Here is a 17,069-nt window from a genome sequence, read left to right as displayed (position 1 = left end):
GGGTGTGTGTGTGTGCATAAATACATATGTGTGTACATGGATGTGTGTGTGCATGGATGTGTGTGTGTATGGGTGGATATATGTGTGTTGTATTGTGGAGCTCATGTCCAGATCTGGGAGAGCTCACTGCTGGCTGTCCCCTGCGTTTTCGTTGTTGGGAATCAGAGCATACCCCCGGGGTATCCAGCCTGCTGGCCCTGCTGCTGAGTGCACAGAGGTGCCCTGAGCTACTGGGGAGACTGTGGCTGGAGCCCATGGGCTCTCATGCTCTTCAGTAGCCCTGCCTTGCCACAGGAGGGAGACCACTTGAACAGTGTTTTTTAGAATGTTGCAACACAGACGTTGATTTATTTTTCCAAAATAGCTATGCAGAAAACCAGGCCACTTAGTACCGGCTCCTTCCTATGCTGAGCTTGTATCAGGCCTGTGAGAAGGCCGAGGGAGAGCTGTACTTGTCCAGGGGTCAGGGTGGGGAGCAGTGGGGGCAGAGGAAGGGCTGGGCAGGCACCCATGGGCTGTGTGCTGACCTCACCGGGGCCACCGCGTCCAGGAAGCAGCTGTGGGCTTGGGGAGCATCCAGCTGGCTGCTGGTCCTCCAAGGCCCCTGGCGGGCGCAGGGGGTGCCAGCCAGGCCCACAGACGCCTGCTCACTAGCCCACTTCCGCTGCCTCCAGCTCCAAGGCCCTCAAGCCGCAGCCGAACCCAGGGGTGTTCGGGGCCTTGCAGAACTTCAAGGAGGACAAGCCCCAGCCTGTGCGGGATGAGTATGAGTACGTGTCTGATGATGGGGAGCTCAAGATCGACGAGTTTCCCATCAGGAGGAAGAAAAACGCCCCAAAGAGGGACTTGTCATGTGAGCTGTGGGTGTGGGGTCTGGGGGAGGCCATGTGAGCTGTGGGTGCAGGGGGTGGGGGAGGCCCAGCCCCTAAGGCATCTGGGCGTTGGGTGAGGCACAGATGGGAGCCACTGCTGGACTTCCTCTGCTCTGCTTTCAGTCCTGCTGGACAAGAAGGAGCCACTGCCTGTGCCCATTATGAAGCCAAAGCTGGACCCGGTGCTCTACAAGGTGAGCGCCTCTGGATGGTCATGGGAGGCCCAGCCAGATGTCAGTCCCCGAAGCTGTGGCCAGTGTGATGCTGACGGAGGCCTCTGCATGGGCTACATGGCCTTCCCACCCACCCTTTCCTTGGCCTGGTGTTTCCATGGGCAGGCCTGGCTGGGTCCCAGCCATGTGGTTATGAGCCACCAGGCCTATGCAGGGTGCAAAACAGGTTGGAGGGTGGGGGTTGTGGAGGGGCAGTAAGGCCTCAGGAGCCTCTGGCCCTGACCAGACTTGGCCAGGTGATGATGTATCCCCTTCATACCCGAGGTGGAAAGGGTGGGGGCCTTGTGCTGAGGTGTGTGGGGTTCAGTTAGATGACCTCTACAGCCATATCCACCCCAGGATGGGTAGCCATCTCCAAGGAGGTAGGGGTCTCCATCAGGGTCCCATGCTGCCTGTGGAGCCCGGGGGTGTCCCCGAAGAGCACCAGCCAAGGGCTGTTAGCTAAGGCTGCACCCCAGCCTGCCTGCTGGTGCCATCCTGTCTGTCCACCACTGGGGCTCTGGACGTGCCTGGGAACGGCCCTCGGGAAGCTCCACCTCTGTGGGCAGGGCCCTGAGACCCCAGCAGAAAGCTCCCGCACCCACATGTGCTGTGTGTGCCTCTGTGTGCTGGCCAGCAGACCCATGTGCTCACTACAAGGGCGGCTCTTTAAATCTTGCAAACCTCCCTTTCTGGCCGAGGGAAATGCCCCTCAGCACCTTCTCTGATGTGCTGCTGTGTCTCCGCAGCACAGTGACTCCTCTGACGAGGGCTCTCTGCACATTGACACGGACACCAAGCCCACCCGCAGTGCCAAGGGGAAGAAGGATAGCGGGGGCTCAGCGGCAGGCATCCTGGACCTGCTGCAGGCCAGCGAGGAGGTCGGCGCGCTGGACTACAACCCCAGCAGGTCGCCAGCAGGACCGCGGCTGGGCGGGAGCATGAGGCTTGTTGGTGTGTCGCAGAGCTGGGGAGCCAGAGGGGGCGCTGGCATTGGGAGCTCCTGGGAGGGGCACCCCACTCTCAAGATGGGGCCTCTGGGTCTAGTCCCAGACCCTGGACAGAGTCAGCTGCAGGGCTGTGTTGAGAGGAGTCTGAGGGAAGCAGGGCCTGCAGGGCATGGTGCGCGGGGTGGTTGGGGCTGCTGCAGACAGGGACTGTGTCCACATAAAAACACCGTGAGGAGCACCGCAGTGCACGCCAGCATCCTGTTTCAGGGCAGTGGGTGAGCCTCTCTGGGACCTGAAGGCTGGCTTCCGCAGGGACCTTGCCCCATGGCAAGGAAGACAGGACTTCTGAGGTGGGCCCTGGGGTCCCCACCAAGGAGGGGCTGCTTGGCCATCTCCCCGACCACTGCAGCATTGGCTCGTGTGGGAGCCAAGCCAGACAGAGAGGCTGAGAGGGCCAGACTTGCAGCCAGTCCTGCTGGGCCTGGAGCCCACTTGCCACGGGCTTGAGTTGTTCTGTGGGAGATGCCGGTGGGCGGCTGGTGGCGGTCCTCCCTGCCCAGCCTGCCCGCCCCATCCTCTGACTCAGGAGAAATGGATTGTGTGGATTGGGGATCCTTTTTCTCCTGATGGTCCCAAATTCTCTCTCCATCCCAAATTTTGTTTTTAAGCATTTTGGCCATTTTTCTTTTCATGTGGAATGTCCACAAGTATCACCGACAGATAACCAAGGGGCTGGGCCTGCACCCTGTGCAGCCTCCCCACTTGGAGGACCTCAACCGCCAGTGGGGGAGGGGCCCCTCAGTCCTGCTTTGTTCATGGGGAAACTGAGGCAACTTGCTCAAGGCCACACTGCCAGTGGCAGAGTCAGTGGGATCTCTGTCTCGCTGATTATGGGACTGGACCAAGTGTGAGGTCCTGGAAAGCTGGCCTCACTTGGCAGTGGCACTGGGGCAGGAGAGTTGGCTGAGGAAGGCAGGGCCCCTGGGCATGCTTGGGCCCCCAGATCTGCCCTTGACGCATCCACCTCTGTCACCAAGTCTGTGTTTCCAGAGTCAAAGTCCCAGGGCTGCATGAGCCCATCTTATAAAGAGGGGGCTATGGGCAGCCAGTTAGGGCTGGATTGATTGAAAGCAACTCTTCATAAACCAAAGGATGGCATGTTTTCCTTCTCAAATCACAACTTTGTGCAGTGGTGTGTTCGCAGACAGCCCTAAGAGCTGTCTCTCATGGAGCAGAGGGCATGAGTCTGGGGGCATCCCCAGCTCTTTGGGGCCCAGAGTTCCTGCTCCTCGGTAACTGGTTTCTGTGGGTGTGCAAGCCTCAGCTCCTGCAGACAGGCCCCTGGCCTCTCTGTGGAGGGACCCTGACCTGAGGCCTCTTTGCTAGAAGGAGAAACCTGGCTGCAAGAAGGCACTGTTGTGGGCTCTGCACCTCTTCTGGGAAGAGGGCTGGCTAGTGATGCCTCTGTGACTGGTTGCTGCTCACGTCCTGGGCAGGCACCCTGGATGCCTGGGCCCATAAGGTCCAGGCAAGGCCTCAGGCTAGACCACTGTCTGGTGCTGGCATGTGCCCACACGCCCTGCCAGTGCCTTCTCACCTGATGCAGGAGGTTCCTCTCCCTGAGCCTCCCACTGGAGTGGAGGTCAGTTTTTGATGGTCGATTTGCTGTGTTTTAAGTATATGCTGTTGGAAAAAAACAACTGAAGAAAATGGAGGGAAATATGTTAGTTCTTGTGTATGGCTTGCCCAGTATTTACTGCTGGGGCAAGAAGAGGGTTTGAAACAATAATGGGAAGTTAAAATATTATTTTCCATGCACACTGGTTAGACCTGGCTCCCTGATTCACCGGCCCTGCATGGATGGACGCGCAGCTTTCAGCCAAACGGGGCTTGGACCACGAGGTCCAGATGGCACTGGCGGGTGGCTGGCTTCTGTGTTGGCTCTGTGGGGCTCACAGTGGGTGTCCTGGCCTCCATCCTCCCATCCCTGCAGGAGATCTAATGCTTTGTGAGGGCCTGAGACCTTCTGGCTGGGCCAGGCAGGGGGGCCTGGGCACCTGAGAGCCTGCTGTGGCGGGTGGAAGTCAGCTCTGGGTCTCGCTGGGTCCCTGCTGGGGCAGAGTGTCTGTCCCTGCTCAGACAGCATCAGGGATGGTACAGCTGCCAAGCTCTGTGTGCGCCTGGCCAGTCTGGGCAGCCCTTTGCCCACAAAGCATGGACAGGGCAGGCCACAGCACTGGGAGGGCCAGCACTGGGGCAGGGGCACTGGCATCAGCTCCTGATCTGCAGGTGGTCTGACCCGGCTTGGTTTCCCATTGTTTGCAGCTTGGAATCGTCAATCCTGATTGGCTGGCCTGAAGCCCCAGAGCTGGAGCTCACTGTGCCTCAGGCTAGGTGGGGAGTGGTGGCGGAGGGGGCTGCCCAGAGAGTACCGTGTTGCCTCCTGGGGCTCGGGGCAGAGTCCCTGGCCTGGAGCCCAGCACTGCCCACTACTGGACAGAGTTGTCCCAGCATGCCTCCGTGGCCCTGGGTACTTGCACCCCCTCCACCTTTGGCCTCAGTCTTGGCGACCTCTCATTACTGAGCAGGTTTATGACCCCCTTCTTGTCTTATTGGTCTTGATAAACAAACTTCAGGGCTTCTTGGAAGTGGGGGCAGCCGCAGGAAGGGGTGGGCAACAGAATGATGCAGACCCAGTGGCCGGCGTGGGTCAGTGACTTCAGCGGGCCCAGCCCTGGGGGCATATCAGGCAAGCAGGAGAGAGAGAGCCTGGGTGCCAGATCATAGGTGGGACTCCTGTGGCCTCCTTCCACACTGCCTGGATCTGGCGGGGAGGAAGGCTAGGCAGGGCTGTGGGTATGGGTGCTGGTGCAGGTGTGGGTGTGGGCCCGGTGTGGTTGTGTGCTGACCCATGTGTCGGCATGTACTGATCCAGGTGTGGGCATGGGCCTGGTGTGGGTGCATCCTGATCCACATGTGGGTGTGGGCCCCGTGTGGGTATGTGCTGACCCAGGTGTGGGCATGGGCCCAGTGTGGGTGTGTGCTGACCCAGGTGTGGGCGTGGGCCCGGTGTGGGTGTGTGCTGACCCAGGTGTGGGCGTGGGCCCGGTGTGGGTGTGTGCTGTTCCAGGTATGGGCGTGTTCTGATCCAGGTGTGGGCGTGGGCCTGGTGTGGGTGTGTGCTGACCCATGTGTGGGTGTGTGCTGTTCCAGGTGTGGGTGTGTGCTTTTCCAGGTGTGGGCATGTGCTGTTCAAGGTGTAGGCGTGTACTGACCCATGTGTGGGCGTGGGCCCGATGTGGGTGTGTGCTGACCCATGTGTGGGTGTGTTCTGTTCCAGGTATGGGCATGTACTGATCCAGGTGTGGGCGTGGGCCTGGTGTGGGTGTGTGCTGACCCATGTGTGGGTGTGTGCTGTTCCAGGTCTGGGCGTGTACTGATCCAGGTGTGGGTGTGGGCCCGGTGTGGGTGTGTGCTGACCCATGTGTGGGTGTGTGCTGTTCCAGGTATGGGCGTGTACTGATCCAGGTGTGGGCATGGGCCCTGTGTGGGTGTGTGCTGTTCCAGGTGTGGGTGTGAGCTGTTCAGGTGTGGGCATGGGCCTGGTGTGGGTGTGTGCTGACCCATGTGTGGGTGTGTGCTGTTCCAGGTGTGGGTGTGTGCTTTTCCAGGTGTGGGCATGTGCTGTTCAAGGTGTAGGTGTGTACTGACCCATGTGTGGGCGTGGGCCCGGTGTGGGTGTGTGCTGTTCCAGTTGTGGGTGTGTGCTGATCCAGGTGTGGGTGCTGGTCCAGGTGTGGGTGTGTGCTGTTCCAGGTGTGGGTGTGTGCTGACCCATGTGTGGGTGTGTACTGTTCGAGGTGTGGGCATGTACTGATCCAGGTGTGGGCATGGGCCTGGTGTGGGTGTTTGCTGATCCAGGTGTGGGTGTGTGCTGATCCAGGTGTGGGTGCTAGTGCAGTCATGGAGAGAAGAGGCAGGTCATCTGGGGAAGCATGTGTGGGAGAGAGAGGGCTGTGCTGCCTGCCCCATGTCAGGGTGCTGGATGGGAGAGCACCCTGGGGGTGTGCAGTTGGGCTGCGGGCGCACAGAGCCAGCTGGAGTGATGAAGAGAGGGAGGCGTGTGTGCGGCCCGGAGGCCTCTGGTCTGCCTGATGGCTTTAGTGGGAGAGACCGGCCGTAATCACAGACAGGAGCAGGGGCACGTCCATCTGCAGCCCTCTTCAGGCCCTTCTTCTTCCCACTCCCTTCTCTGTTACTTCTCAGTGTCCCTCTGTCCCAAGGTCTCCAGGCCTCCTTCCAGAGAGGGTAATGGGAGGGGCTGGCTGACCATTTCCTTGGGGAAGTAATCACCCAACACTATCATTCACCCCATGCCCTCTGCTGGCCACTGGGTGGGAGGATGTGGGTGTCGTGGACTGTGGGCCATGGACTGTGGGCAGTGAGCTGTAGGCTGTGAGCCATGGGTGGTGGGCTATAGGCCATGAGCCAGGGGCTATGGCTGTGGGCTGGGATCCATGGGATGTGGGCCCTGGGCTGTGGGCTGCAGGTGTGGACTGTGGGCTGTGAGCATTGGCCATGAGCTGTGGGCAGTGAGCTGTGGATCACGGCTTGTGGGCTGTGCGCTGAGTGCCTGTTTCTCCGCCTCTAGCCAGCCCCCGGCCTCCCCCAGCACACAGGAAGCCATTCAGGGAATGCTGTCTATGGCCAACCTGCAGGCCTCCGACTCCTGCCTGCAGGCCTCATGGGGCACCGGCCAGGTGAGGGGCAGCTCAGCGGCGGCCCACGGTGCCCGGAAGAACGGGGGCAGTGGTAAGAGTGCAGGCAAGCGGCTGTTGAAGAGGGCAGCTAAGAACAGTGTGGACCTGGATGATTACGAAGAAGAGCAGGACCACCTGGATGCCTGCTTCAAGGACTCGGACTATGGTGAGTGCCTGTGGGCTGTGGTCCTGCGTGGAGCTGGGGCCCCTCCCGGGAGCCAGGGCCAGGCCCCTGTCCTTGAGATGTGGTTCACAGACCTTACAGTGTGCCCTCGGGGGCCCTGCCACCGCCACCACGGCCACCTGAGGATGCCTTCAGGAGGTTTCTCCTGTCTGGACGTGTCATGTGAACAGTCACACAGAACGTGGTCCTCTGTGGGTGACTCCCTTGTTAGCATGCTCTTCTGGGCTCATCCACGGCGCAGCATGTGTCAGCATGTAATTCCCCTCAGTGGCAGAATCACAGTCCACAGTGTGGACACCACGTTTTCATCATCTCCTCACGGGTGCTTGGGTGGCTCCCACCTGTGGTGATCGGAAGAGTGCCGCTGTGGACGTAGGGGTGCAGGGCTTTTGTGTGACCTGTGTCCGTGGTGTCCTTGGGTACATACCTGGGAGGTGCATTGCTGCCTGGAAGGTTGCTGCCTCTTTTGCCTTCTGAGGACCCTCCTGACCGTCCTCCACGTGGCTGCAACCTGTCACACAGACGGTGAGACCATGCCCACCCTGTTTGTCTCTGTGGATGGAGAATGTGAGACCCAGAGTGGCTCTGCGGCCTGCCTCTGAGGTGGGCGTGGGTTTGGGCCAGACCGGCACTGTGGCTTCTGCCCAGGGGTATGGCCACCACATAGCCCCTCCAGGTCCTGCACTCTGGGCCCTGGGTGGCCCTTAGGAGGGGACCCAGGAGTGAGGAGCTGCCTGCGTGCCTTGGCCTGCTGCCTGGGGATGTCCCAGACACCTGGGGTGCAGCGTGCTGGCCCACCATTCCCCAGGGCCCAGGCACATGGGCGTGCGGAGCAGGGCTTGCCTTTAGTGCAGTCCTGATGTCCATGGCTTTGTGTCATGCTGTCCCCGGAGAGCCCTCCCGTGGTGAGGCTGGCCCTGCCCCCTGGTGGGTACTCTCAGCCTCACTGTGGGTACTGCTTTGATCTCAAGACAGATGGCAGTGAGCAAGTCCTATTTTCTGGGCTGTGCTGGGGCACGGGGCAATTCCTGAGGCTTCAGGCTCCACAGGCCCTGGTGGCTGAAGGGCATAGGCTCACCCCCCAGGCTGTGTGTGGGGCCTCCTCCCCCAGAGACACACCGAGGTGGGCCTGGGGACACTCTGGGCCACCCAACTCTGTGGACATGGTATGGTATCTTCTCCAGTGGCAGCAGAGGTGGGGCTGTGGCCAGGCCAGGTGGCCCTGCTGTTCTGGTGCCCATGGCCCTGCTCTGGGCCTCCTGTCAGGTGGGTCCCTACCCTTCTCTGGACCTCGGAGGTCCTGGGCTGCCTGTGCAGTAGCCGTGCCGGAAGAGTGGAGCTCTGCAGCCTGAGGGTGGCACAGGGCTTGGGCACAGGGCCTGAAGCACCCACCCTCATGGCTGCGCCAGTGGCTCATCCCTTCCTCCCCTTGCCCTCTAGTTTACCCCTCCCTGGAGTCAGATGAGGACAGCCCCGTGTTCAAGTCCCGATCCAAGAAGAGGAAAGGCTCCGACGACGCTCCCTACAGCCCGACAGGTAGTGCTGGGGGTTGCCGGGGCCCTGCTCCCACCGCCGTCCCCATCCCAGTCCCCGCCCCGCCCCCATTCCACCCCCACCCCCACCCCCATCCCCACCCCCATCCCCGCCCCTGCCCCCGCCCCTCCAGTACGCGCTGCTGGTTGCCTGCCTGCCTGTGGGGGCCTGCGGGGCTCCAATTCCCTCCTAGGATGTCAAGCCCACGTGTGGGGTGTAGCCCCCCGAAGGCCCCAGCTCTTGTGAGGGGCTGGCTCTGCCTAGTTTCCCCTCCTAGTCAGCCCTGGGGCCGCCTTTCCCCAGCCCCCATCACAGAGGCTGGTGGGTAAGGGCTTCCATGTGACCCCTGCCCAGTCCTTCCCATCTTGCTGCTGTGGGGTCCCCTTAAGGTTCATGCTTTCATGTTTTCCAAACTTAGGGAGAGACAAGCTGGGCTGGGGGCACCCTGGAGGGTGCATAGGTGGTAGGCAGCTGCTCAGGGTGGGCGGACCTTCTCTCCTGCAGCAAGGGTTGGCCCTTCGGTGCCACGGCAGGATAGGCCTGTGCGGGAAGGGACCAGAGTGGCTTCCATTGAGACTGGGCTGGCAGCTGCTGCAGCCAAGCTGTCCCAGCAGGTGAGGAAAGTCTCCTGCCTGGGTCTAGGTGGCACCCCCTACTGTGCATGGACACCCCCCTGCCCCCAGACTGGGAGCTGTCACAGGCTTGCGATCATTCGAGTATCACTGACCCCTTTCCTCTGGGCCCCAAGTTTCTGTGAGGTGGGGGGTGGGGAAGCCTGGAACTGGTGGCAAGAGTCCCACAGGGCAGCTTAGAGCAGGGTTTTGGGGCAGAGGAGCCCTCCCCTAGGGAGCTCAGAGAGGGGCGACAGCCTGCTCGTCCCTGTGACCAGGTATGGTGGCCCCTCCACAGCCCTAGGGCTTGCCCTGGGGGAGGCTTGGGCAGGGGCCCAGCCCTGCTGGGCAAAATACCCCCATGCTTTGTTCAAAGGAGGAGCAGAAAAGCCGGAAGAAAAAGAACACCAAAAGGAAGCCAGCTCCCAACACCCCCGACCCCTCCACCTCTGCCAGCACCGTCTTGGCCTCCACCCCTCCAGCCTCCACCAGCACGGCTAGCAGCCAGGCTTCGCAGGAGGCCAGCTCTCCTGAGCCCCCGCCTGAGCCACACAGCAGCAGCCTGGCTGACCACGAGTACACCTCGGCCGGTGCCTTTCCTGGAGCCCAGGCCGGCCGCACTGCCCAGCCCATGGCCCCCGGGGTCTTCCTCACACAGAGGCGGCCCTCTGCATCGTCCCCCAACACTTCCGCTGCCAAAGGTACCGCCCCGGCGGCCCTGAGCGGCCTAGGCTCGCAGGTCACTGCAGATGCCAGCAGGCTTGCGTCCCGCCGCAGCGCAAGTGTGCAGCCACGCACGCACACTCACGCAGCCGGGAGCCGAGACTGTGAAACAGTCCCTTTCAAGAATGAAAGCTAGGGTCACTCACCAGGGGTCCCTGCTAGGAGTCGGGGTGTGGCCAGCAGTTATCTGTTGGGCCCAGGGTGACCCAGGCTCCTCTGTGTGAATTGGGGTGGGGCTGCTGGCAGGCTCCCAGGCTACCGCACTGTCCCCTCTGGTCGCTGCACCCTGGCCACGGACGTGGAGAGTGTGGCACCTGCTGCCAGGAGGTGGGGCAGGGCCCTTCCTTCATGCAGCTGGGTGCTTTGTCCATGCTTGGTGACTCGGGGGCTCAGGCAGACAGGCCCATTTTGGAGAGGGAGGGCTGCAGATCCCCCCCACCTAAGCACTGCACCCTTGCCCTGTCTCATCTGCCTTTCTGTGTCTCCCTCCCACCCTCAGGAAAACGTATGAGAAAGGGCATGGCCACTGCCAAGCAGAGGCTTGGGAAAATTTTGAAAATTCACCGGAATGGAAAACTGCTCCTTTAAAGTTTGGAAAGCCAGGATCCTTCCGCTCCGCTCAGGACCCCCGGAGCCCCGCTAGAACATCAGCCCCCAGGAGGGTGGCCGTGCTGCCTCAGCCCCAAAGAGGGCCTGGCCTCCTCCTGGCCACCACTCCCCCAACATAAGCATCTGTTGCTTCAGCAGCTGGAGCTCAAGATACCGACAGACGTCCTTTCTCAAGTTGCTTTGAGTGACCAGTTCCCGAAACACAGCCCTGCCAGCCTGAGGACCATTCCAGTTTCAGGACAGCCTCTAGGCACCTGTTGGCATGGGTGTGATTGCAGGGCCTGTGCAGCTCTGCTGGGAGTATGAGTCCTTCAAGGAAGGAGTGAGCCAACGCTCACCTGGCCCAAGTCTGAGCTGGCCACAGGCTGGTAGCCTCCAGAGGCCTAAAAACAGGCAAAGAACACTAGAGAGGAAAAGGAGGAGACAGCGGGGTGTTGTGCACCCCACTTCTCTTCCCAAGTGATTCTCAGACAAGTCCAGAGAGCATTCAGCCTGGCCAGAAGAGGGGCCTCCATGCTCCTTGGCCGGCAGGTGGTGGGCCAGATGGTGGGTGTCACACCCTGCATGCCCAGGGCATTTCTCGGGGACATAGGCTGGCAGCAGGGTCAGTGTGTTAGTGGGCAGGGGAGCTGTTCTGGGGTCCCAGGGAAGGGCTTTGCCCAACCAGAATAGGGGGCCCAAGGGGCTCAGGCCAAGCCACGTGGGTGGGCCCCATCCAGCCTGAGCGGCTACACTCTGAGAAGCACTTCCCAGCCAAGGCCCCTGATGCGGCAGAAGGTGGCTGGTCGCCTGAGGATGCTATGGCTGGCACTTCCATCCTGTCACCTGTCGGCGTTTCGTGTCGAGAGCGTGGGAGGATCCTGGACCACGTGTCCACCCGTTGATACGGAGGGGCTGGATTTGTTTCTCAGGCAATCCTGTATTTTAATTTTAGATGTATTTCCTGAAGCATATTTTTCATAGAATGTAGCATGTAAATAGCTTTTTAAATAACTTCTTTTTTATAAGAGTAAGAGTATCTTTAGGAATTTCTTTCTATAGGGTCCTTCATTAACATTTATACGAGTTTTTTGTCGAGTATGATGAACAGTTGGGTTTCGATGCTTTTCCTTTTCTTTCTTTCTTGTTCCTGTTACTATTATTATTTTTTCTTTTAGGAACTAAGGTATTGCCTGAAAAACAAGTGATGTCTGTGCAGCCTTATATCTGTCTTTACAGAAGCAAACAGTACACACGAGACCTGTTTCAGACATGATTGGAGAGGAATCTTCAACTTGAATACCAGCTCTTTCTTTCCCTCTTGTTGACAAAGGGGTGGGGATGTGGTTATTTTACTAGCACCTTGTGAAGTGTTTCTGTGTTTTGTGATGCTGTAATTTATTAATGTTTGTAGCTTTTTATATTTGTACATTTCTTATGAGCTTTGTTTATATGCCCATCCCCGGGTGTTCTGTCCATGAGGAACAGCAGCTCCACGCAGGCCCTGCCCACCTGCTCATCCTGATGGGGTGGCAGTCCAGCCCGAGGCTGGGGGACAAGGTTGCCACCCCACGATTCCCACCTCTGGCCTTTGGAAGGTTTTCTTTCCCATTCTTGTTGAACATTTATATAATCTAACCCAGCCATCAAGCTGTTCTCTCTCTGTTTTATTTTAAAAATTTTATTATTATTATTTGGCAACATGTACATTTCTAACAAAGTTTATCGTGGCTATTAAAGTGTTTTATTTCCCAATTCATATTACTCTTGTATCGAGTCCATGAGGTCTAAGGCAACTTAGATCAAAGTTTTAAAAGAGTAAAACTATTTCAGGTTTTGTACAGAACCATGTCTGTGTCATTTCTGCTAACTTGTCGTCATCTACTCGGCAGTGGGGGTTCCTGACGTCTGGGAGGGGAGGTGTCATGGGCTAGGGGGCAGGCCTTGTCACACTCTGAGGGCTGGGTGGCAGAGTGGGCAGCCAGCGTTCCCTGTAGAAAGCCCTCTGATTGCCCACAGGGCACATGCACTGCCCTGACCCTGAAGCCACGGCAGCCCAGCTGGCCTGCAGGAGTGGGCAGCCTTCTAGATCCCAGCTGTACTAGTCGCAGGCTCCAGCACCCTTGGGAGCCTAAAGAGCTTTCTTCAGTTCACAGGTGTGCAGCTTAGCTGAGCCCAGTGAGCACGGGGCTGGCATCCAGAGGCACTGGGGTGGAATTTTAGTTTAAATCTGATGTTATTCAGAACAAACAGAAGTAGGATCCCCAGCAGATACACAGGCTGGGCACAGAGAAGGAGGATTAGGGTGACCTCGGAAAGACCTGGCTATACGAGGACAGGGCCTGTGCCTTTCCAGGGGGGCCCCTGCTGCAGGCGGTGGGGCCTGGACTTGTGAGTGGGCAAGTCCCAGCACCCACTTCCCAGATGAGGTGGTGTGAACGGGGAACTTGGTTCCAAGACAGGCTTGCAGGTATCAGAGCCAGGACTGGACCCACCTGTCAACATCCTGAGCAAGCCAGGAGCCCCACCAGGCCACCTTTGCCCACACAGCTGAGAGATCGCCCGAGGGCAGAGTAACATGTCAGGCCGAGGGACCGTGCCCAGCCCTGGGCTGCTCTGTGAAGCCCTCCCAGCCCGGCTCTAGACTCCCGCCATGCCCAGGCTGTCTGGCCCTGAGCCAGGACCCTGAAGCCCGAGCTGTCTGGCTGCTCCTTGGGTCACCCCCACCCAGTATGGCTGTCAGGACTGGACCTTCCCGGGCTCCCGGCGGCCACCTAGTATGCCCCTCATATGCTGTGTCCTGCCCATGTAATCCTGGTGCCTTGGTTGAGCCCTGGCAGCTCATCCCTGCCAGGAATATCTGCCTAGACCCAGGATGTGCATCTGTGGGTGTGCCTGCCACAGGGGTGGGGAGGGGCCCAGGTCCCCCCAAGCTTGGCACTTTTCAGTGGGGAGTTGACAGCCCTTGAGATCCAGAGTCCTTCCAGCTGTGGCCTTTTCTTCACAGGGCAGCTGGGGGCCAGCTCAGGGGGTCCCGGAGCCTGTCCGCAGATCGCTCCACAGGGCATCTCTCAGTCCCCACCATCCTTTCTCATCCCAGGTGACTGCTCCCCCAACACCGGGCTCCCCTCTCCCTGCATTTTCCCTTGGGGATCCCCTCTACCCACTTTCCAGGCTTGCTCTCCCCCAGGTGTCCTCCCCACCCCAAGGCTCCCCGACCCCTGGGGATGCCTCCTCCCCTCTGAGGCTGCCCTCCCTGCTTGGGTTCCCTCCCTACTCCCCTCTGCAGGGGATCCCCCTCCTCTGGGCTCTCCTGCCCCTGGAGCTCCCCCTCCCCCAGGGCTCCCCACTATCCCTGTGGGGGCACCCAGCCTTGGGCACCCAGTCCCCAAGCTGCAGGAGACAGTCCCCTTGGTGCTAGGGGAAATACCGAGCCTGAGCACCAGGGGGCAGGGGAGGGCCAGGGATGGGTCCATGGCCAGCACAACGGACCAGGGTCCAGTATGCAGGGACACTGGGCCTCAAAGGCAATGGACCTCAAGCAGCAAAGAGAGGTCGGTGCTGTGAGTTCAGAGAAGGAAGTGATGATAATTGGGTCAGCTTTGCTCTCCCACCAACCACCCCTGCACTCAGCCCCACTGTCCTAGGACTGCTCTGTCCTACCAACGGGGAAACTGAGGCCTGGGGTCCCAGCCAGTGGAGCTGGGGTTCAGGTCTGGAAAGAGCACACTCCGGGGCCTGGGGCTTGTGAGAGACAATCCTCTCTCCCTGGGCTGGGAAGGCAGAGTCCTCTGGGAGGGCCTGGGGTCCAGGGCAGAGGCCAGGGTGGGTAGAGGTGGGCACAGGGCCAGGGTCACTCTCGAGGAAGTCGAGGCTGCACAGGGGAGTTTGTACAGGGTGGTGAGGGTATATTGGGGCTCGGGGAGGAACCGGTATGTTGGGGAAAGAGCGGCAATATAGGGATAGTGGGGAAGGGGGCATGCAGTGGCAAGAGGGCAGGGGGAAGCTGACATGGGAAGGGGGCCCAAAGGGAGCGGGCAGGGTGGCAGGGAAAGCCGCTCCTGGCACTTGGAGCTCACCAAGAGGCCCCTGTGCCCTCTGCCTGCTGGGTCTCCATCAGGTGGCCTCCTGCTTCCCAGGCCACACACGGTGCCGCCCGCCCCTCCTCCGGATCTCCCACCCTGCCTCCAGCACAGCACTGAGCAAGGAGCCCCTCTGCGTATGGGGACAGCAAGGCAGGCCTTGTGCAGACACATGACTGCAGGGGCCTCTGCCCTGCTGTCCACAGTGATGAGAGGCTGGCTAGGGTCCCCATGCAGGGTGTAAAGGCGGTGCTGCTCCTGTAAGACTCCAGGCTGTGCCCCAGACAGAGACTGCCAGGCCAACAGTACATGGGGCTCCTGCCAGAGACCCGAGACCCCAGGGCCAAATCCAGGGGGTTCGCACAGCCATGGCGCTGCCATTGTGGCTGCATTTCTCCACTGCTTACTGTTTGCTGGGCAGGGTGCTTGGAGCTTTCCCATGGCGGATGGCTTACCACTTCCCCTGCCCCTGGGCTTGCAGAGAAGAGGCCTAGACTGTGTGGCTGGGATGAGTCTGAGGAGGTGGTCTGTGAACAGCGAGCCTAAGGGAAAAGTGCTGGGGCTGAGGGAATAGCCCGTGCAAAGCCCTGGGGCAGGAGCAAGCTTCCTGAGGAGCAGTGGGGCACTCTGTAGGTGGGGAGCAAAGGGTAGAGGGCTCGGCAGGGCCAGGGGCCCTCTAGGCCTTGTCCCAGCTGCTTCTCCCAGTGCGAGTAGCTAAATGACAGGCCTGAGGAGCCTGGTCTTGTGTGGGACCTGGAGGATGGCCTCAGCGATGGTCCCACCCCACACAGAAGTGCCACAGGGCCAGTTCTTCCCCAGGCCGTCAGCCAGTGCTTCCCCACCTCCTGACCTCCAGCCCTGAGAACCTGTTTGCTGTGTGACCTCGGGCAGGTCACTTCCCCTCTCTGGGCTGGAGGGGAGCTGCAACTGGAGCTATGTGGGGAGGGCCCCACATCTTCCCTGCCTCGGCCCACCATGGGAGGTAGCAGGACACAGCATAGGCTTTGGTGGCCATGCTGGCCTGAGGACTCTGCAGGGACAGGCCCAGCTGGGTGAGTGTGACTGAGCAGCGGGTATATCAATGCTCAATTAAATGTTCCCTCCTTGCTGGCTTGAGCCTCCTGCTCTATCTTGGAGCAGATACCTACTTTTCACAACTCACAATTTCACATCCCCAGGGCCTCATGGATGAAGGGACGCTGGGTGGGGTGGCCAGGCTGTCAGGGGGCCTGACAAATGGCCTCCCTCCTCAGCTGCCCTCCTTTCCCAGGCTGAGCCCTGCCGACCACCTCATCCAAACATCCCCGGGGATGCCACCTCGGCAGAAAAATGATGCTGTTCCATTAACATCTGACACGGATTTACAGGCCCCAAACAGATGAGCGTGCATGTAAACACCCGGCCTGGCTGGGCCCTCGCCCGGCTCAAAGTGGGATCCTTGTAATTAATTGTCTGCTCACTGGCCTGCCGGCCTGGCCCTTGCTCCAGCCAGTATTATTTCAAGATTGCAATTCTTCCTGGCCCCCCGCAGACAGCATTTACCAAACAGTGGATGTACAGAGCTTTGAGGAAGGAACAAAAGCAGGGTCCTGCTCTGAGGGCCTCAGCCTCCTCCCTGTAGGACGGAGCCATCACAGGGGCCCATGTGGCCGGCGCCCACACCAGCAACCTGCTGTCTCTGGTTGCCAGGCCTGGAGCAGGTCAGGTACTGAGAGAGCAAGACCCACAGGGCCCAAGGGGTCTGCACACCCCTGACACAAGCACAGTGTGGCTGGCTCGCGGCTCGTTTCTGTGCTTGCTGGCTGATTTAGTGTGATAGGCTGCTTCCATGTTGTTACAACATACATCCTTTCTGAAGAGGAAGGATTTGTTCTAGAACGTTGTCTAGAATCAGTGATACCTCATGCGTGTGTGTGCACCAAAAATACCCTCCCTGCTTGTGAGAAGGACAACTTATGCCCTTCCCATTGCGTGGGGCAGGCTTTGACCTGTTACTGTCCTACATGCGTGTTTCCTGCCTTTCTTCGTTTTCAGGTTTATTTCTTTAGAGTTTAGCAAAACTGCCTGCTTTGTCTGTGGCGGGCCTCTGGTGAGCTGTCACACGGGACAGCCATCTTACCTACGGGTCCAACGGGATCACAGGGATTGACCAGTGCCAGCTAACGATGTGTCCTGGGATTGGCACCGGAAGAACCTGGGAGAAAATGTGGCCCTTCGGCCTTGCCCTTCCCCACTATGCCAGTGGCTTGAACACTGGTGCATGGTGGGAGCGGGCCCCGCATTCACTCTCACAGCACATGGTTGTTGGGTGCCTCTTGGCAAGTAAGCCCGCTGATTCGTTGGGGTCTCACTGCTCCTCCAGGGGTGCCCAGGGGCAGGGTGGGCAGGCTTCTGGGGGAGGGAGGCTGTGCGGGCTGGAGGTAGATGTGGCAGGACATGTCCTGGCGAATTTTCCCTCTCGGATTTTCTGTTCTGGACTCTGGACCATATTGTTCTCATGACTGTGGCGTTAGGACCTTTCCCGTCTATCACCCTCCTTGCATTCCCTTCCCTC

At 59.7% G+C, this 17,069-nt stretch overlaps 1 protein-coding gene and 1 long non-coding RNA gene across 4 annotated transcripts in view; both read left to right on the top strand.

Moving 5' to 3' along the window:
- PHF2 (PHD finger protein 2) overlaps positions 1–12,279 on the top strand; it is a 76,848-nt gene extending 64,569 nt beyond the window's left edge. For both annotated transcript variants that reach the window (XM_036896873.2, XM_036896874.2), the window contains 8 exons: positions 675–853; positions 996–1,066; positions 1,834–1,994; positions 6,686–6,960; positions 8,419–8,514; positions 9,016–9,125; positions 9,499–9,823; positions 10,345–12,279. In XM_036896873.2, coding sequence (XP_036752768.2) covers positions 675–853; positions 996–1,066; positions 1,834–1,994; positions 6,686–6,960; positions 8,419–8,514; positions 9,016–9,125; positions 9,499–9,823; positions 10,345–10,433 — 1,306 coding nt within the window. In that variant the 3' untranslated portion in view covers positions 10,434–12,279. The remainder of the gene's footprint in view (positions 1–674; positions 854–995; positions 1,067–1,833; positions 1,995–6,685; positions 6,961–8,418; positions 8,515–9,015; positions 9,126–9,498; positions 9,824–10,344) is intronic.
- On the top strand, positions 2,001–6,679 carry LOC118918250 (uncharacterized). 2 transcript variants are annotated; one of them, XR_008996414.1, is made up of 4 exons: positions 2,001–4,908; positions 4,970–5,253; positions 5,298–5,828; positions 5,978–6,679. It is a non-coding gene; the product is annotated as an uncharacterized LOC118918250 (long non-coding RNA). The 2 variants fall into 2 exon arrangements; XR_008996413.1 differs by having other exon boundaries at positions 4,970–5,828.
- Positions 12,280–17,069: the final 4,790 nt, after the last annotated feature.

This window comes from Manis pentadactyla, chromosome 3, assembly GCF_030020395.1.
Source record: "Manis pentadactyla isolate mManPen7 chromosome 3, mManPen7.hap1, whole genome shotgun sequence".
NCBI classification, from domain to species: domain Eukaryota; kingdom Metazoa; phylum Chordata; class Mammalia; order Pholidota; family Manidae; genus Manis; species Manis pentadactyla.
The sequence above is the reverse complement of the archived record's forward strand: the minus strand, read 5'-3'. Positions and strand labels throughout refer to the sequence as shown.